Source organism: Chrysochloris asiatica, unplaced genomic scaffold (assembly GCF_000296735.1).
Source record: "Chrysochloris asiatica unplaced genomic scaffold, ChrAsi1.0 scaffold00028, whole genome shotgun sequence".
NCBI classification, from domain to species: domain Eukaryota; kingdom Metazoa; phylum Chordata; class Mammalia; order Afrosoricida; family Chrysochloridae; genus Chrysochloris; species Chrysochloris asiatica.
The window spans coordinates 6,832,303-6,853,877 of NW_006408546.1; the positions used below are offsets into that span (position 1 = coordinate 6,832,303).

Sequence of the window (21,575 nt, forward strand, 5' to 3'; positions counted from 1 at the left end):
CACCACCAAAGGGCACATTCTGAAAGTTTGCCTCCTGGCCACCAGCTCTCAATCTCTCTCTTCCCATGAATCTAGAGTCCTCAGATGCTTCCCCTTGCCATGTCCCCATCTCTGGTATATGTGCTTGTATTATTTTTAAGGTTGACTAAATGTGCCCAAGGACTTCCGGTGTGGTGTTGTAGGATCAGCACTGTACGGACATCACATGGTCATCAGTTCAAACTCATTAGTTGCTCCTTGGAAACTCTATAGAGGGTCTCTGTGAGTTGGAACCAACTTGATGGCACTTAACAACAACAACAACAACAACAATGTGCCCAAAGAAGCACAGTAAGCTGAACCTTGACTCCTATGACCTATATTGTTGCCAATTAACTGAGGGAGGGGGAAATCAAGATTCTTCTGGTGTTTTCCAATAGTCACATATTTTGTCAGGAGTTTACATAATTCTGATAGCAATGATGCGTCTGAAGGAGCAAAGAGTTTCACTGGTTTATTATTTCAAAAACCCTAATAGCTTAAGTCATTGTCCCATCTAAAACCCATTTATGGATCCATGGTCCCCAATTAAGACCCCCTACGACAAAAACAAGAACACAGGATTTGGGGCCAGGAGATCTAGATCCCAATGCTGGATCTGCCAGTTATTCCTCATGTGTTCTTACGCAAGCCATCATTTGTGCCTTCGTTTTTCATTTAGAAAAATCGTGATGACAATCTCTCCTTTATAAATAACAACTAACCTAGCATTTGTTATATGCCAGAAACAGTGACAGTGGTTCAATCCTCATAACAACCCTAAGAACCAAATGCACTAACTCCACTGCCATCTAACTCGTATCGACTCTATACAGTCTCTCCAAGACTGTAAATCTTTATGGGAGCAGACAACCTCATCTTTCTCCTGAGGAGCCGCTGGTGGTTTTGAACTTCCATCCTTGTGGTTAGCAGTCCAATGCCTACCCCATGTTGTTGTTGTTAAGTGCCATCAAGCTGGTTCTGACTCAAAGTGACCTTGTATAGGGATTCCAGGGGGCAGCTGGTGGGTCTGAATCACCGACTTTGGAGTTAGCAGTGCAGTGCTTATCATACAGTGCCACACCAGGACTCCTAACCTATGAGGCAGGTACTATTAGTTATTCTCACTTTACAGATAAGAAAATCAAAGTTTATAGTGGTTAAGCTTTGATTTATACTCCACATCAAAGTGGAGCCAGGACACAAGCCTACATAGTCTAAATTAGAAAATGTGTATAAAACACATGTGTTAATGCTACTGTAATATCCTTTAATGTAGTGTTGTTTCTGTGGTAAGTGCCATTGAGTTAGTTCTGACTCATATCGATCCTGTGTAATGTTTCCAAGGAGTGACTGGTGGGTTTGAACTGCCAATCTTGCTGTTAGCAGTCCAGTGCTTATGTGACAGTGCCACACATGCTATTTTTGTTGTGGATAAGGGCTGTTGAGTCGGCTCCAACTCATAGCAGCTTTGCATAGGTTTCCAAGGCTGGTGTTAGCAGTCCAGTGCTTAACCTACAGCACCACACTAGGTCTCCTTTAACATATTAGTCCTTACTTATATTATTAAATCGTTTTTGATCTTGGACATAGATTATATGCTTTAAATTTAGCTAATTTGTTTCAATATTTTAGGATGCTGATTAGATCAATAAAAAGGAATTACTGTAATTTGTTTTCTGAATGTTTGACACTTGGATTCGTCCAAGATAGCCTTACTGCTTCTGCCATGCTTCCTAGCAATCCTAATCTTGGTTTAGGTGATTGGAGATGGCAGCATGATATACACATTGTTTATAAATAAATGTTAATTCGTAAGTGCCAATGGTTGATGCTCATATATACATTTGAATCTCTAACACATAAACCTAAGCCTGTTTCAACACAGACAGTCAAGCCATGAAGGCAGACAGATGACCAGCATACTCACTATTGCTAACAGGGGAAACCACAATCATGATATAGCCTTTCAAGTGGCAGCGGGCCCTTAGTTGGAACAACATTCCATGTGCTTACTTTCTCGAATCCCAACTCCTGGGCTGAATGAGACGCCTGTTGAAAAGTTTCCATTTGCTCTTGTTCATCATGTATGTCCCATAGAACATCACCAAAGTCATCTTCCTCTGGAATGGAATCTTCACTGCCCAAGTCCTTCGATTCCAGGTCTGTGTTCTCAAAGCCCAGTATGTCCTGAACACCAAGGACAAGCAGTGAGCACAAAGACCTTAATCATGGGCTAGCACACACGCTAAAGAGACTTCACCTACTGAAGAAGGCAAGTTCATCAAGTTCTGTGTGTAATACCTACAAGCATAATTTATCATTATAAAAATAAATAGTAATTGAAACATAAGGAAAAGAAAGAACTACAGGAAGACTTGGCAAAAGCAGGAACCTGTGTAAGGCAGAAACCTGACAAAGAAAGAAAACGCAAACATTTTCCACGAATTGAAAGTGACAGAAAAGTGCTAAGAGTGCATCCCGTGAAATGTGGAAATGTTTGAGGCCTGGAAAAACAGGGCAGTTACATAGATTCTAGCTCTTCCAGGTTTCAAAGTAATAAAAACAAAGATGTCTCCCTTTTATTGTAAATCAAGCTAGAGGAGTATTTGATTTGTATGCAATTTGTTCTCTGAAAAATGTTTCCTAATACCTTTAGTTATATCTAACTAGCGAATAATTTTAGTGACTGTGCTGAGGCAGTAAGAACTATGCTGCTTTATTTTGTTAAAATAATTTAATGATAGCAATGGCATTCCCTGATATCGACGATCTCCACTGTATCTAATTTTGATACTTGTTAAGTGCCGTCGAGTCGGTTCCGACCCATAGCGACCCTGTACAGGGTTTCCGAGGGTGTAAATCTTTACGGGAGTAGAAAGCCTTATCTTTCTCCCGCGGAGCGGCTGGTAGTTTCGAACCGCTGACCTTAAGGTTCGCAGCCCGATTCGTAACCACTACGCTACCAGAGAAAATGTACTTCTACCTTGTCTCTAGCAGTCCAATTAAGCATTAGAAAATGTTAAGTACGTCAATTTCACCTGCTATCATCCATTCCATTCAACGTATTTTTCAATAATCTTTGTCCCAAAATTTACCCAAGATTGTTGAGACGATCAAAATTGTTATCAGTTTTTATACTAAAGAATGCTATACAAATGTGTTGCCAGTACTCATTTATCAACCACTTTGGGGAGCACTCCTTTTCTCTAATAACAAATCTCCCTACCTGTAATCAGAAAAGAACATTGAATCCCTTACTCCTGAAATAGGGTCCTTGGAGCACTAGGAGATGTCCCAGAAGGTACCGGCAACCACAGGCCAAACATGGTACATCTTCTATAACCACTGCCATCAAGTCTATTCCAATTCACAGCAGCCCACAGGACAGAGTCAAACTGTCTAAAGCTGTAATCTTTACAGGAGCAGACAATCTCATCTTTGTCCTGCAGAGTGGCTGGTGGATTTGAACTGCTGACCTTGTAGTTAGCAGCTCAACGCATAACCCACTGGATCACCAAGCTCCTTCACATCTTCCTATAGGGTACGTTTTATTGGAAATGAGTGGAGTTATTATAACCGTTGATATTTTTGCTGATCTATAATTTAAAACTGAAATTTTTTATACTGAAAATATATAAGCACAGTTATAATATGGAGCAGAATATATAACTTACATAAAATTTCAAGGTAACACTTGAGACTTTTTATATAGACATTTTCAGCTTGAGACACCTCTGTGTCCCATGCTCCCAGACCCCACATTAGCCCTTGGAGCTGGATGAGTGATCAATATGTCCAGTGATACAACACCAAGAGGAAGAGCTCCCAACAGAAGCAAGGGCGCTTTTCCCAGGTGTGGTTTTCAAAAATCAAACTAGAGTTTTGTCTGGAAAATTCAATTAGAGTGAAAAGTCTTAAAAGTATTTTAGATGGAACCTTACAAGGAATGTACATGTACCTGCTTAATAATCTTTTCAACATAAATATACGTTTTATACACTCCTTCTGCAGGATCTCCTGAGTGATCAATGATCTGAGGAGAAAAAGAGAAAAGTTTAACAAGGAAATACCACCAGAAAACAATAATAACAACAACAGGAAGAAGAGGCGGTGATAAAAACTTTAACCATGCTTACTATATGCCAAGCACTGTTCTAAAGTAGGTTACATACATCAGTTAATTTACTCTCATAACAACCCTACCATGGAGACACTCCATTTTACAGAGGAGACAGTGGAGGCAAGATGAATAACGTCTCCAAGAAACTCGTGACTCGTCACACACTGGTCACAGGGAGTTTACATTTTCATAGTTTACAGAGCATTCAGTTACATGGTATTTTATGTAAACAATGTTGCAATAAAAAGTACACATTTTTGCTACATGTACAAATTTTGTCTTAGGCATTTTCAAACCACAATCGGGCTGCGAACCTTAACGTCAGCGGTTCGAAACTACCAGCTGCTCCGCGGGAGAAAGATGAGGCTTTCTACTCCCGTAAAGATTTACACCCTCGGAAACCCTGTACAGGGTCGCTATGGGTCGGACCCAACTCAACGGCACTTAACAACAACAACAACAACAACAGCACACATAACCTTCAAAATGTATCAAAATAAACTTTTATGCCAGTAAAGCTATAATTCTACAAAAAAAAAAAATGTAAAACTTGTCTTCTGGGTTTACTGGAAGAAAAATGTCCTATCTCTAGTGAACGTATGCATTGCTAATAAACGATCAATGTTAGCTAAGACTAGAACAAGTCAATGGTTTTAGAAAACAGATCAAGTGAAGAGACATGGGAAGTTGCCCTACATTTACATCTCTACCATGGTAAAGAGATCTTATTTTACTTATAATTTTATAAAAGTTGCTCACTGTTCTAGTGTACTATGTGACACTGTAGGATAAGCACTGGACCACAAGGTTGGTTTGAACTGCACTTAACAACAACAATTTTGAAAGCCATATTTATAAACTAAAAGGTTCCATAGCTCATGGGAACAAGAAGACTAGTCTGATATAAAATAATTAAAACAGAAAGGAGACAGGTCTGGCAATAATGATAATAAAAATACACTTCTTTTAATCTAAGGTTCTTTGGTTTAATCTGTTGCGCAGGCCTGAAGCTATCTTTTCCATACAACATGATATAAAGAAAAATGCTTGACTTTACATTTGATCGTATTTTCTGGCTGGCCACAGAGAAATAAAAACTTTGTCAAGATCCTAGGATGTATTTCAATTTTACTCTTAGTATTAACTATATCACATTTACCAAGCTATTGCCATATTGTGTTTGTGGTTAAGAGTTGCCATCGAGGTGGTTCCGACCCATAGGGTTTCTGAGGAGCGGCGGGTGAGCTTGAAGCCCTGGCCTGGCAGTTTGAACTGACTTTGCAGTTCAGCGTGTTAACCCACAGTGCCAGACAGTAACACAAAGCCTGTAATCTCTATTCTAAAAAATATTACACCATGCATCAGGGATGATCAACTCTTTCTCACACCCATCATAAGCTTTTTTTTTCTGTTTTGCTTAATAGTCTTAGGAATGATCATTATAAAAAAAGCTCCTCTTTATACTAATCCTTGTTCAGTAGACAGACAGCTTGGGAGAACAACACAGAAAAGAATATGATTTGTCCACACACAGATCATATCCTTGTAAGCTGTGTAGTACACTTTATTCCATTCTTTGTCTTATACCCATTGCTATACAGAAGGAGCCTCATGGTTAAGCACTGGGCTGCTAACTAAAACATCAGTGGTTCATGCTCACCAGTCTCTTGGTGGAAGAAGCATGCCAGTACGCTTCCATAAAGATCACAGTCTTGGAAACCCTATGGAGCAATTATCTCTTTCCCATAGGGTAATTATGAGTTGAAATGGACTCAACAGCAATGAATGGGCTTGGTTAGGATGACTCTCATAGCCCATTCTGTTCGTTCAAGTATCAAAGTTTGTCCAAAGACCTCTCCTCCTGCAAATCTCTCCTCACTCACTCTGCTCCAGCCACACTAACTTCCTCCTTTCCCCAGACATGCCTGGCTCACTCTCACCTCATGGTCTTCACTCTAGCTCTTCTCTCTGACAAGCATCTTCTTTTGCCTGATACCTACATGGTGACTCCTTCTCCTTCTTTAAGAATTTGCTCAATCTCACCTTCTCAGTGACGCCTTTCCTAACCTTCCAATTCAATTCAGCAACTGTCCCTTCCCCCTGCTACCAAACCTCCCATCTTCCTAACCCTACTATATTTTTAAATCATTTTTCGTAGAACTTATCACCTTTTAAGATACTATTAAGTGCTAGTCAAGCTGGTTCTGACTCATAGCAACCCTGTATAGGTTTCCAAGGAGCAGCTACTGAGTTTGAACTGCTGACCTTGTGGTTCAAACAGAACTTGAGGTCCAGTGCTTATCCTCCAGCACTATATTATCTTAATTATTATATTATTTTCTGGTTATATTTCCTCACTAAAATCTAAGCTCTACAATTTAATTTTGTATTCAAGTACTAAAAGAGTATCTGGCACATTGTAGGTACTCAATATGTATTTGATAAGTAAACAGATGAATGAGTTGATTCATATTTAGGTTCACAAGACATGGGTGCAAATACAAATTTATATAAAATACCCTCAAACTTCATTGTTGTTTGTTAAAAGCCTCACTATTTTTGATATTTCTCTCATCAAGGTTCATATATAAGATTTAAAACAGAGCAGGACCCTCTCACTTTTACCTTGGCTTTGTTGTTCTTGTTTAGTTTAGAAACTTGATCAATGAATTGTTGGACTGAGTCAGAACTGACATTTACATCCTCCAAACGATGGTAAATCAACCGGGGTTTTCCTTCAGGGTTTTTCAGGAAAGCTTCTTCACAGTCTTCTGATAAAAAACTACATTGGAAATCAGTGTTTGTGTGCTACGCTAGGTAGTGGCATCAAACAGCTCAGTCAATTAATCTAATTGCCAACAAAAGACCAGTAACAGAAAAGACCCAGCTACAGAACAAGAGAAGCTTTCCAAAAAAGGAAGTTTTATAGCTTAGTCTTACAACAGAATGTATTATTTAGCAGACAATGAACATAGGTACAATAAATTGTACATTAAATCAAAAATTTTTAAAAAATACATAACTTTGTTCTATTTTTTAACCTAAAGCAATCTTAACTCTACAACTTAACATGGCTCAAAATGAATCAGACTCAGGAGACTGCCAACAAATAGAAAACATAATTCCATTTACAAACACAATTTCCAAATTAAAACACAAACATTGTCAGCTCCAAGGTTTCACCCTTTAGCCCTTTCTCATCTAATAAATGACTGACATATGTACATACAAGACACAGTATAGAAATGAACTGGGAGCAAATGGGAGAGGTTAGATGACCTGAGGGGAAACCTTAACTCTGTTACCATACAAAATTATACAGTAGAAAACAAGACTTTGTACCAGTACTGCAGTTCTAGACAAATGCTAGAATTGACAAATAAAATGGGATTTTCTGTACTGTAAGGAAAACAACCAGTTCCCTTCTCTAGAGAGGTGTGTGTGTGTGTGTGTGTGTGTGTGTGTGTGTATGTGAGTGAGTGTAGGAGCTATTCCAGCCTTCAGAATTTGCATAATGAACTTAAGTACCAGCCCAAAATATAAAACAGAAGAATATCCTGTTACGTTTTTCTGACATTCCTATCTATTAAAATCAAGCAAGTTCCATATTAAGATCGTTTTGATCCTCTTTTATAGAATCGTAGCACTTCAGTGGACCATCTATGATTGCCTTGGAAGAAAAGTCTGTAGCCCACCTGAATTCTAAAGAGTGGTCCTTCTGTCTAGGCGCATATTCCCATTTCAAGACCACTCCCTTTAAAAATCAATACATGATATGCAGATGAGTGATATGATGTGTGGGATTTGATACAGATAATTTGGTGTGAGGATTGTGGAGAGGGTACATATGAAACACAATTGACATGAGTTGACAACTGGTGAAGCTAGATAGCTTGTCAGTCCAGAAAATATATTAATAATTTGTGCTTTTAGAGCCCAGTCAGAAACTGGCTTGAATAGGGAACAATGGGGAGGGAACAGGGAGGAGCTATTAGAGAGAGGCCACTCTGTGAGCTCGGGGAGGAGGAAACCAGTGAGGCTGACTAGGGATAAAGAAAGTTCATTCAGAGATAAAGAATTTCTTCTTAACTAAGTTCTATAAAGAGACTCTTAACGACCATGTATAAAACCAAGAACTGTGAAAGAAACCAAGAATGGGCATAAGAAACCCTGAGACAGAGTACAGTTATCCTCTGGGCACTGAAGCCTTCCCAAGGGGAAACTATGTCCCCTTGAAAAAGATGGGGGATGCACTGAAGAGAAAATCAGTCTCAGTCCCTGGTGCTGCCAGGACCAAAGGTTACAGCACAAAGGGAAAAGTCTTCCCTTCTACTTAGGTTCAACCATGAACATGAGCCTGGAGTGCGAAACGGAAGTCCTAACAAAATGAGGGAGTCCCTATTATAGGCAAAGCATACCCATTTTGAAATCCTTATCTGGAATAATCATACCTAGCCAGTCTCTCTTGAACTCTGCATATTTTGGTTCCCATTCTTCATTGTAAGAGGTTTTTTTTCTCTGATTCTGCCATGAAGGGGCATGGGCCAAATTAAACAGGGTAAAGAAGAACAGGTGTAAATGCAGTGTCAAAAGGGTGATCATTTTCCCTCTGCTGTGCCTTCTCCAAGCAGCCCTGGTAGTACAGAAGGTTAGACGTTGGGTTGTTAACCGCAAGGTCAGCGGTTCAAACCCACCAGCCATTCCTTAGGGAAAAAACATGGACACTGTCTTCTTCCGTAAGGAGGCAGTCTCAGAACCCACAGGAGTAGTTTTAATCTGATCTACATAGAAAGATGAGGCTTTCTGCTCCAGTAAAGATTTATAGCCTTGGAAACCCTGTACAGAGTCACTATGAGTCGGAGCCGACTCCATGGCACACAGCCACCGTATAGTCACTATGAGTCGGGATCAATTCAATGGCAGTTAGTTTTGGTATCTTCTCCAAGACTTCCTGGTGGTACAGTGGTTAAATGTTGGTAACTAAAGAGTCGGTGGTTTGGACCCACCAGTAGTGGCTCCTAGGGAGAAAGATATGCCATCTGCTTCCGTAAAGAGTTACAGCCTTGGACATTCTATGGGGCCGTTCTATGTTGTACAGGCACACTATGAGTCAGATCGACAGAATGGCAGCAAGTTTGTTTTTTGGCACCTTCTCCAATAAATGACAATTAAAATGTATTTTTGAAATTCATTTGGCAATCTTAGTTCTGTTTAACAGCTTAACTCCTGCAATATATTATACATTTTTTTTTTCAGCTTACCTTGGTAACGTTAAATGAATGAATAAAATAACTAATGAACTCTTCTCAATTTCCCATTTTCTAACAGTGAGGTATTGATTGTCAGTATCTACTGGAAAATACACAGCATGGAAAAAATATCCCATGGTTTCACACATTCTTTTAAGTTTAGGTGAATATTCCTAGAAAATTAAAACACAGAAGAATATAATTTATCTAACTAGTATCATACTAAAGCATGATTTAGAACAGATTGTACTGAGTATTTTCTAGTTTAAATTTTTAAAATTATATAGTAACATTTTTTAAAACCTTTGAAGAAAAAAGTTTTTATAAAACAAAATACCAACAGCTTAACAACTTGGCTATTTTCTAACTCAGAAAATTTGTCTCATTAGTAAAACCTAAAACAACCAGAGAAAGTATCTGTCCTGGTGTGGTGCTGTGAGGTAAGCACTGGAATTCCAACTGCAAGGTTGGCGGTTCATACCCACCAGTTGCTCCTTGGAAATCCTATGCAGGGTGACTGTGAGTCAGAACCCACTCAACAGTACTTAACAAAAGCAACAACAATGATTAATTTATGAGACATTTGTTTAACTCCTTTAAAAAAGTAAAAAATACAGATTTATAGATTGATATAGTAAAAAGCATTTGCCATAATATACTAGAATATTAAAACAGACAGAGTAAATTAAAAAGATATTGGCTTATAACAAACTAGGTTACTACATACTTATGACTTTTATTATGTAAAACATTAATAATTACTTCAAAATGTTCTAGGAAATAGCCTATATTCAATTAGTGAGTGGAAGTTTGGAGCTTTAAAATATTTTCTCTTTTTTTATCAAAATTAACTAATACCACAAAGGAGAGCTAAATAAATTTATTAATCAATAATTTGATAGATATTAATATAGCAAATTGATTTAAAACAGTATTTGGCAAAGTTTTTCTGTAAAGATCCAGATGGCAAATATTTTTTTTAAAAATACTACCTTAACATGAGTTGTTGTCTGTTTGGTCTGTGCCACAAATTTCTCTGATGTGGTGTGAAGCAGTCACAAATAATACATAAACTAATGAGTTGTCTATGTGCTAATAAAACTAAATTTATAGATACTAAAATTTGAGTTCCATAAAATTTTCACACATCACAAAATATTATTCATTTTTTGACTTTTGTTTTTCCAATCCTTCCACAGGGTAAAAACAGGCAGTGGGTTAAAATTTGCCCATCAGTTATAATTTATTGATACTCTCTCCCCCTACTAGAAATAGTTTTAAAACTGAAATATTGAAAACCCTGCCAATAATTAAATCTTGTTATAATATGAAACCAATGCATCGATACAAATGGCAGATACCATAACGGGCACACTCAACAAGGGGCTGAAACATGGGGTAGAGTGTACATTGAAGCATTCCAAGATCATAAAGTTTCCACCACTTTAATTTGATATTCAAAACTTTCTACCACCAGTTAGAACCTTCTTTTTCTCTCTTCTTATTCCCAGAAAGTGAAAACTAAGACACAACAAGAACAAAATCCTTGATTCATGGTGTGGCACTGTAGAATAAGCACTGAACTGCTAATCACAAGTCAGTAGTTCAAGCCTACCAGCCACTCCTCAGAGAACTTATACAGGGTTGCGAAGAGTCAGAACCAACTCAACAGCACTTAACAACACAGCAACATTCTTCTTTAATACACTGATAATGTGGACCAAGATCCTACCTCAGATCTGTTACATTAGCGTCTGCATTTTAACCCCAGGTGATCTCATACACATGGAAGTTTTGAGAAGCACTAGTCTATAGGACATTGAATTTCTTAAATTCAAGCAGTTGGGAGCATGTAGTTGTTAAGTACTGTCAAGTCAGTTGGGACTCATAGCGACCCTGTACAGTTTCCAAGGAGCACCTGGTAGGTTTGAATTGCAAACCTTGTGGTTCATAGTTCAGTGATGACCCTACAGCACCACAGCAGGGGCCTGTTGTTGTTGTTAACTGCCGTTGAGTCAGTTCTGAACCACAGCGACCCGGTATAGGGTTTCCGAGGAGTGGCTGGTGAGCTTGAAACACTGACCTGGCAGTTCAAACCGACTTTGCAGTCCAGTGCATGGAATTTAAGATTTCAGTGCTAATTGTTGTTGTTGTTAAGTGTCCTCTCATAGCAACCCTGTATAAGGTTTCCAAGGCTTTAAATCTTTGTGGGGGTAGGAAGTCTCATCTTTCTCCCATGAAGCAGCTGGTGGGTTTGAACCAATGATCTGATCTTGTCCTTCACAGTCCAGTGCTTATGCTGTGGCGCCATCTCCCATTAATGCTAATAGAACTTCATAGTAATAAATTACATCTATGTAGCATTCCTGGGACCTGAGGCTGGGGGATTGGCTGAGGGCTGGTGTGTCTTCCATGCGGCACGTTTTGAGTCCTGGTGGGGTGTTGTAAATCAGTACTAGACTTCAAATCACAAGGTCGGCAGTTCAAACCCACCAGCCACTCCTCGGAAACCCTATGCAGGGTCTCTATGGGTCGGAACCGACTCAACAGCACTTAACAACAATAACAAATGTAACATATATAACAACAACAAAAAAAGGCCCAGGTTGCTTCCTGTTCTTTAAGAAATTTAATGTAGTAGGTAATAGACGACTTGGTTAAATATAGTAGCATCGTTGTTGTTGATAAGTGCCATCGAGTCAGTTCCAACCAATAGCGACCTGTATAGGGTTTCTGAGGAGCAGCTGGTGAGCTTGAACTGCTGACCTTGCAATTCAAACAGCTTTGCAGTCTGGCGCATTAACCCACAGCGCTACACCAGGACTCCAGTAGCATCATAAATAACACATGGTATTAAGTTGTGTTCTATATCAGTGAATAGAGAATTTATAAATATCCTCACCTTAAGGAAAAGCTCCATTTCAGACTGGGTTTCATCTGTGTAAATCAAGTAGCACCTGACAGTGTTACTCCAGAGAGAATGCGAAAACAGGGGAGTGACTTGTGATAAACTAGCCACAGCAATATCCCAATCATCTGAAAATAAGATTTTTCATAAATTCATGAAAAAAAAATCTGGAAAACACTGGACAAGGTAATTCAAGAGGAGTCTGAAACACCCTACAATAGCCATCATAGGATGAAGTGTAATCTCATACATTACAACTGACACAGCTTTTAGGATTGACGTTAGAAGTTAATTAGTTCTCTAACCTCACATTCGATTCTGAGATTCGAAGCAACAAATGTCACCCCGTGGGGTCCCCTGGGGTACTAGTGTTTCTAGTCCAATGTCATGGACCTATTTTTCATGAGCGGTTCAATCAGTTCGCTATTTGAAGGAAGCCCATAATTCCATGCTGGTCTATGATTTTTTTTTTTTTTTTTTTTAAGGTTTTTAGTGTGGATTGAGTGAAAGTTTTCAGGGCACATCATCGGTTTCACATTCAAACATTCATATACCTTGTTTCATTACATTGATTATAATCCCCTCCACATACCATCAATTAGCAGAGTTTCTCTATATCCTCTTTAGCTTTTTTGGGGGGGAAAAACTTTGCATTTTTGGAATTTACCGTCTTGGCTTTTAGGGAAGGTTTTTACATTTATCTGTGGGTATCCAGGGCTCATGTATGGAATTACTAACCAGCATAACTGAATAATCAGATAAGGGATATTTTGCTATGTCTGCTAGGTGGCTAAAGTCTGATCCTCAGAGCCTATGGTTTGGACGGTCAGCAACGCTTGGGCCCACAGGGACTTGAACTCCTGATCGGGTCTGCACGGTCTGCAACAGATTCCCCCTTATTTATTATTTGTTTAAGGGACGCTGCCTGTCTTAGGCGGTCTGGTCTATGATTTTACCTAATTATTATTCTAAAAATATACTGAGTCAAAAAGAAAAGTTAAACTGTGACATAAAATGCAAGCATGATATTTATAATTTTAAGACATACTTGGTTAATTCAAAAGGTAAAAGTTAAAAAAAAATTTTTTTTTCAAAAAGATAAAAAATACTAGTTTTAAGAAAAAAAATACAGTTACTAGTAACTTCTTAGGTCTGCATGGATGATGAAATTGTGACTAAATCTAAGAACTACTATGGACACCAAATTATATAAAAATAGTAAAAATACGATTTTGACTAAAACTACTACTTAACATGTTTTTTTCTCTTGTGTGTCTTAACCTGCTTTAATCTTCAACACCACCAAAAAAGCAGAGGGAAAAACTGAAAACTACTCTTGCTGAGTTACTCTATGTGACCCCCTTGCTACTCAACGAAAACCTTGAGAATTCTGATCAGCAGCTCAGTTACTAGAACCTGCTAGACCAGATTGGCCTGTCATGTTAAGAGAAGACTCACAACACAGAACTCATGCTCAATGGAAGTCAGTTCTCCCTTTTGCAAAGTTATAGTATATGAACAGCTACACAGGTTGGCAAGGTAATTGGAAAGGAGCATACATTACCTCTGTTGACGTTTGCAAAGGGTCCTTCTACGTCTATGGAACTATGAGCAAACTCTGGGCCTCGGAAGGACTGCTGGAGCTGCATCATCATCATACTCCCAAAGGAAGGTTCACTTCCCAGGGCTCTGCCAGTCCAGTAGTCACACTGGGTTCCAGCAGCTACAAGCAAGAAATGTGATCTTGTGAAAAACCAATGATGATTATAAATTTTGAACATTTATTGAGAATTTATTAGGTGCCGGTCTTTTTGCAAGGACTCTGCATGGACCAGCTCATTCAATTCATGAAACACTCCTATGAAGTAAGGGCATGTACTGCTTTCTCCACTTTGCAGAGGAGAATTCTAGGGCTCAGAGAGGCTAAAGAATTTGCCCACTGTCACAAAGGGAGTGAGTGGCAGAGCCTGGATTTATATATTCAGGTCAGTGAAATCAAAATATAGGCACATTCAGAAGTTTGTTAAAGACTCTGAACAAGATCATTAATTAAAAAAAAAATACTAGGTTATTATAAATACAACAAAATTCTAACTTTAGTGATTTTGGAAGTACTTTACCACTTTTCTGCTTAACAAAATTCTGGTTATCATCTCAGATTCAGAGAGGGGATTATAAAGAGATGAAAATAAAAGGAAATTAATATAATAAAGGAATTATGAGAGAGAAGTTGAAAAATTAACACCACTTCTAACTTTATAGCTTAGGTTCACCCACCACTTGTCTGTCAGTTTATCCTACCGTGCTGGCTTGAGTGTTGCTATGATGTTGGAATCTATGCCACCGGTATGTTAAACCAGCAGGTCCACCCATGGTTGGCAGATTTCAGCAGAGCTTCCAGATTAAGATCAGGAAGAAAGGGAGGCAGACTACTAATTTAGCAATGGAAGATGAGCTCCTCAGTTGGAAGACACTCAGTACAACTGGGGAAGAACCGACCAACTCAGAGTTGACCCTGATGATGTGAATGGAATAAAGCTTTTGGGACCTTCATTTGCTGTTGGTGAACAACCCAAAATGAGGAGAAATACATCTATACCAAGCAATTTGGAAGACAACTACCTGGCCAACTGATTAGAAGACAGCTATACTTGTGCCCATTCCAAAGAGCAGTGACCCAACAGAATGTGGAAATCATCAAACAATATAATTTATTATCACCAACAAGTAAAATTTTACTGAAGATAATTTAAAAATGGCTAAAACAGTACATCAACAGAGAACTGCCAGAAATTCAAGTCAGATTCATGAGGATGTGGAATGAAGGGTTTCATTGCTGACATCTGATGGATCTGGTCTAAATTTCTGCCTAAATTGAGATTACTTTGAATCTCAAATGGGTGACATTCTCTTTGGCATTCTTAATTCATGTTTAAATCAAAGCATGAAGAAAGAGAACCTAAGAGGGAAAAGTCTTGAACAGCCAAGACATCTATACTACAAGAACCATTGTCTATTTTAACATATCAGTACTGAAATGACCTCCCAGATGAATGTGGGGCATAGAAATTTTTTGCTCAGTTACTCCTGGTCAGTTAGGATCACTTCATTTTTTCCCCTCAAAAGTTAGACATACACTGCCGCAGTATGCTGGTCATGGTATTAATTCCAATGGCATTAATATACAAATTAAAAGGGAATTATCAGTTGACTTACTTCCCTTCAAATTGCAGTCAGTTGGTAAACATATAATTACAGTTCTTAACAAACAAGAGAGTGACTACATTTTTCACTACATTTAGAACACATTTTATCTTGCTCAGTATCAGTATACTTTTCCACTAATTTCTTGTATTTTCTTGGAAGATGGTAAGCCCTTTCATTGTGTAATTTCAAGTTTTTCTTTCTTCTAGATAAAACATTCTATAAATGTTGAATTATAAAATTAAAATGTTTTAAATTCTTTACAAATTTTTATTGAAAACCACTTAGTAAGATATTATGCAAAGATTCTAAATGATTGTTACTATATTCAAAAATAATGTGACAGAGACTGTTAACTGTCGGGCTGCTAACCTCAAGGTCGGCAGTTTGAAACTACTAGCCGTTCCGTGGGAGAAAGATAAGGCTTTCTGCTCCCATAAAGATTTACAACCTCGGAAACCCTGTGTAGGGTCACTATGAGTCGGAACTGACTCCGCAGTATTTAACAACAAGATCCGTTCAAGCAGCTCTGGTAGCGCAGTGGTTACGAATTGGGCTGTTAACTTCAAGTCAGCAGTTTGAAACTACCATCTGTGTCATAGGAGAAAGATGAGGCATTCTGCTCCTGTAAAGATTTGCAGCCTCGGAAACCCTATTCAGGGTCACTATGAGGTGGAACCAATGCCATGGCACATAACCAACTAATCAACATCCATTGTCTTCTTCCTTGAGTAACAGAAGAATAAATTTAGTTGGACATATGGCTGTCTGCCTAATGAATACACCTTCCACTCTTCCTAGGTATAGTTCTGGTCAAGGAACCCTGCTTGCTCAGTGGTTAAGCAGTAGGCTGCTGAATGGAAGTCTGGAGGTTCGAACACCCCAGCTGCTCTGTGGGAGAAAGATGTGACAGTGTGCTTCCATCAAGATTGTCTTGGAAACCCCATGTAGCAGCACTGCTCGGTCCTGTGAGTTGCTATGCGTCGGAGTCCAGTGGGTAGAGTTCTAGTCTATGGGATTTGAGCAGAAATGGTCTGTGAATCTTCAAAGTGGAGGCTTCCAGGAAAGAAATGTGTTCCCTGCTTCCCACTTCCCTTTGGCTAAAATGCAGCTATGATGACAGGAGCTGGTACAACAATCTTAGACCAGAGACAGAAAAGCTATGGGTTAAAATTACTGCAAGAATAAGACAGAAGGAAACTCAGTCCCTGACAGCTTGCATATACATCATGGAGGAAAAGTGAAATAAAAGCTGGAGGACTGCAAGAGAGAGAAAGAAACTAAATTTTATTCTTAATAGTAGTCAAAGCAATCACCTAGCTAATATAGATAAGTAAAAGGAAGAAGATAAGTAGGATTCAATGTTGGTTCTACAATAGCAGCACCGTTATGCTGAAAGCTCAAAATACTATAAATAGAAAGTACATTTACCAGTAACATCTGTACAGCTGTCATCTGAATCAGACTCCCCAGGATCAAATACTTGGATTCCCTGAGCCTGGAGTCTCTGAAGTTTGCTCTCCAACTCTCGCTTAGCCCTCAGTAAGTCCTGAATCTCATTTTCCTTGGTCTCCCTAAAAATCTTTAAAAAGAAATTTAAACTTTAAACCTTTTTTTCATAATTAAAAAGTTATATCAAGCAAGTTTTAAGGGAAAAGCTTCTTATGCATAAAACCAATACTCTACCCATTTGCTCTTTGATCTCCTCTTTTGTAGGATCAATAATCCCACTTCCTTTCACTCACTGTGTCATAACTGGAACCCACTGGGATTCCAGGCAGGATGCACATTTGTGGTGTGGGACTGTCCTGTGCACTCCACAGTGATTAGCAAATGTGTCTCCTCCCACTAAATGTCAGTAATTTCTTCTCCCACAAAATATCTCGAAATATTTTCACAGGTCTTCTCTCCATATAAAAACACTTACCTTGTTTTCAAAATTCTTATTTAAATGTTTGCTTTTATAATTTTTCTTTAAAATTACCACAAATTTAGAAAATGTAACTCAAAAATGTAAGAAGTATTCTAGTTTCTATGTTGTTGTTAACGGCTGTGGAGTTGGTCTCGACTCATAGCTACCCTGCATAGGGTTTCCAATGTTGTAAATCTTTGTGGGACCATTTGTTGTTGTTGTTGTTATGTGCCATTAAGTCACTTCCAATTCACAGTGACCCTCCATTTCCAAGGAGCAGTTGGTGACTTTGAACTGCTGACATTGCAGTTCAAATTATCTAGTGCTTATCCTACAGCACCATGTTGTTGTTGTTAAGTGTCAAGTTGGTTCCTACTCATAGTGACACTGTATAGGATTTCCGAGGAGCGGGTGGTAAGCTTGAACCGCCGACCCCGTGGTTCAAACTGATCTTGCAGTCCAGATCATTAACCTGCAGTGCCATACCAGGACTCCTAAATGATTTACTTCTACCAATTCTTCATAGGGTCTCTGGTGGTAAAAGCAGTTTGCACTACACAACACCAGACTCTCGAACAGTAATGAAAAAGAGTAGACAAACCACACACCAATCCCCAGAAGGGGCCAAAACCAATGGTCCAAAATCTGAGAGCTGTAATTACAGAAAAAGGATCTCTCTCTTTATATACTACTGCAATGGAGATCATGGAAGAATTGTTTTTATAGCAAAACTAACCTATGCTTTGCTAGTTCAAACCCACCCAGAATTATCACATAAGAAAAGTCCACGTAATCTGAACAAACCTTATTGTTCAAACCAACCTTGTGGTCCAGTGCCTTATTCCACAGAGATAAAAAAAAAAAACCACAAACCCATGAGTTGGCATCAATTTGACCAAAACAGCTTAATGAGTTTATTCTTCACCATGGACTCCTGCTATGGTGCTGTAAGACAAGCACTGGACGCACACCACAAGATTGGCAGTTCAGTCCCACTAGCTGCTCCTCGGAAACCCTGTACAGGGGCACTATGAGTTGGAATTGACTAGCCGACACTTGACAACAACATTCTTCACAGTATGATATTAACTTTATAAATATACTATTTTTATTGCTGTCATTTTGGGAGTGAAGAAAGTAGGGAATTTACCTTGAATTGCCTTTTCACTTTATCTCTATCACGTTCAAATGTAGCCGCTCTCTCCATTGCTTGATATTTTGCTTCTAAAGCACTTTCCTTTTCTCGAAGTATCTTCTGATAAGTTTTTTGAAGTGCCTGGAATAATTGACCTTGTTAGTTTTTAATAAAAATAACATCCCTCCCCAAATTTACGTTATCTTGCATAGATATTATATGGCTTAAAATGTTCACCAATCTGCTCACTGTTGTACCAATTATCAAGAACTGCATCTTGCCATTTTATTCAAACACAGAGTGATAAAAATGCAAACATTCTTGATGTAGCAAATGCAGACAATTCAATATTCAGTTTTCAACAGAAGTTATACTTTTCTTTGAAATACCGATCAACTCTTAAACTTACCTATGCCTCCGTATTTTCCATCTTTAAGAGAACAAAATTTACAATTTCTAAAGCTTAATTTGAGAGATAACTAATTCTGCAAGAAGGTGTATTTCTTTGTAGCATGTCTTACTTATCTTGTTATTCCCAGTGCTCTTCGGTGTCTGGTACATTGCAGGTCTCTAATGAAGTCCTGGGGTGGTGCTGTGGGTTAATGTGCAAGGCTGCAAAGTCAGTTTGAACTGCAAGGTTGGTGGTTCAAGCTCACCAGGTGCTTCTTGGAAACCCTACACAGGGTTGCTGTGGGTTGGAATCGACTCAACAGCACTTAACAACAACAACAATTGTTGTTTGAATAATTAAGTATGGGGTGGATTTTTTTGGTGTTGTTTTCTTTTTTGTTTTAATGCCTAGATATGTGAGAAGGAAACCAACCAAGTTACATACAGAATCAGGATTGTAAACAGGTGTAATCAGGGTTGTGACATTTGTCAACTCTTACTGCCCGGTGTGGTTCAGTCTTCTTTTCTACCTGTCATCTCAAAGTCACCTCCAATACGCAGTCAGCACGAAGGTGGCTGAGTTCCTTATTTCTGACAGTGTCACGGACACATGAAACCAGCTATTTGAAAATCACAAATCCCTTCTATACAGTTAAATCTATAGACTGCCCAAGAGAAAATGTGTAAATGACCACATATATATTGTTGATAAGTATGTCTTCTTAGACAACAATGCAATGAAAATGAAAAGCAATGCTAATGAAAAAACAAAGAAACCTCACTCAAGAAAACCAAGACTAGAAGAAAGATTTTCTTGTAGAAAAAATGAATCTGGGAGTTCATTCAATTCTTACTGTGTGGAGTTCAACAACACTAGAAGAGTCTTGAATGGTAAAGAAGAAGAGTAAACAAACCACACACACCAACCCTCAGAAGGGCCCAAATTTGGATGGTACAAAATCTGAAAGCTTTCATTACAGAAAATGAAACTCTTACTTTATATACTATTCCGGTGGAGATCACACAAGAATTGTTTTTTGAGTAAATCAGTCAAATGGATCAAAGGGACTTTGACTACATCTCAGAAGGATTTTCCGGCATGGTCATTAAGATGGTGAAAATTGGGTGGTTTGTGAGTTTACAGGAGTCCTGGTGTGGCGCTGTGGGTTAATGCACTGAACTGCAAAGTTGCTTTGAACCACAAGAGTGGCGGTTCAAGTTCACCAGCTGCTCCTCGGAAACCCTATACAAGGTCGCAACTGACTGGACAGCACTTAACAATAACAACATGAGCTTCCTGAAAAACTCATGAGAAGATCAATAGAGACATGAGATCCACTTTGGGTCTGTACAATTTTGGAGTAAAACTCCCAGAAAGTGCTGGTTGAGTTGCTTAAACAGATGTCCACAAAGTTCTGTATGTGTGTGCCTTTGTTGTTATTGTTAAGTGCCATCAGTTGGTTCTGACCCATGGTGACCCTGTATAGGGTTTCCGAGGAGCAGCTGGTGAGTTTGAATTGCCTTGTTGTTGTTAGGTGCCATCAAGATGGTACCGACTCATAGCGACTCTATGCACAACAGAATGAAACACTGCCCAATCCTGGGCCAACCTCACAATTGTTGCCACGTTTGAGCTCATTGATGCTGCCACTTTGCCAATCCATCCTGCTGGGGGGTCTTCCTCTTTTTCTCTGACCCTCCACCTTACCAAACATAATATCCTTTTCCAGTGACTGGTCACTCCTGACAATATGTCTGAAGTATGAGAGACGAAGTGTGGCCATCTTGGCCTCCAAGGAGCACTCTGGCTGTACTTCTTCCAACACAGATTTGTTCTTTGGGCAGCCCATGGTACTTTCAATATTCTCCTCCAATACCACAACTCAAATGCATCAATTCTTCTACAGTCTTCCTTATTCACTGTCCTGCTTTAGCATATATATGAGGTGATTGAAAATGCCATGGCTTGGGTCAGGCACACCTTGGTCCTCAAGCGGACATCTTTGCTCTTCAACACTTTAAAAAGGTCTTGAACAGCAGATTTGCCTAAAGCAATACATCGTTTTATTTCTTGACTGCTATTTCTGTGAGCGTTTCTGGTTGATCCAAGAAGGAAGTCCATGACAACTTCAATCTTTTCTAAGTTGATAAGATTTTTGTTTTCTTTACATTGAGATGGAATCCATACCAAAGGCTGTGGTCTTTGATCTTCATCAGTAAGTATTTTAAGTCCTCTTCAGTTTCAGCAAGCAAGTTTCATCTGCATATCACAGGTTGTTAATGAGTCTTTCTCCAATCCTAATGCCACATTTTTCTTCATATAACCCAGCTTCTAGTCTGTTAATTTGCCATATTGTGGTGGCTAGTGAGTTGCTGTGATTCTGGAAACTATGCCACCGGTATTTTAAATACCAGCATGGTCACCCACGGTGGACAGGTTTCAGATGAGCTTCCAGATGAAGGCAGACTAGGAAGGAGAGACGAACTACTTCAGAATATTTAGTCATTTTAAACCTTATGAATAGCAGAGAAACACCATTAGATATAGTGCCGGAAAATGAGCCCCTCAGGTTGGAAGGCACTAAAAATGCAAGTGAGGAAGAGCTGCCTCCTCAAAGTAGAGTTGACCGTGATGA

General features: G+C 38.9%; 1 protein-coding gene across 1 annotated transcript in view; it reads right to left on the reverse strand.

Annotated features, from left to right (window-relative positions):
• The window catches only part of NPHP3 (nephronophthisis 3 (adolescent)), a 48,013-nt gene that overhangs the window by 24,837 nt on the left and 1,601 nt on the right, over nt 1-21,575 (reverse strand). The window contains exons 2-9 of the mRNA XM_006840030.1: nt 18,565-18,690; nt 16,934-17,084; nt 13,863-14,021; nt 12,293-12,426; nt 9,403-9,563; nt 6,767-6,923; nt 3,980-4,054; nt 2,035-2,208 (exon numbers count right to left, since the gene is read on the reverse strand). Coding sequence (XP_006840093.1) covers nt 2,035-2,208; nt 3,980-4,054; nt 6,767-6,923; nt 9,403-9,563; nt 12,293-12,426; nt 13,863-14,021; nt 16,934-17,084; nt 18,565-18,690 — 1,137 coding nt within the window. The remainder of the gene's footprint in view (nt 1-2,034; nt 2,209-3,979; nt 4,055-6,766; nt 6,924-9,402; nt 9,564-12,292; nt 12,427-13,862; nt 14,022-16,933; nt 17,085-18,564; nt 18,691-21,575) is intronic.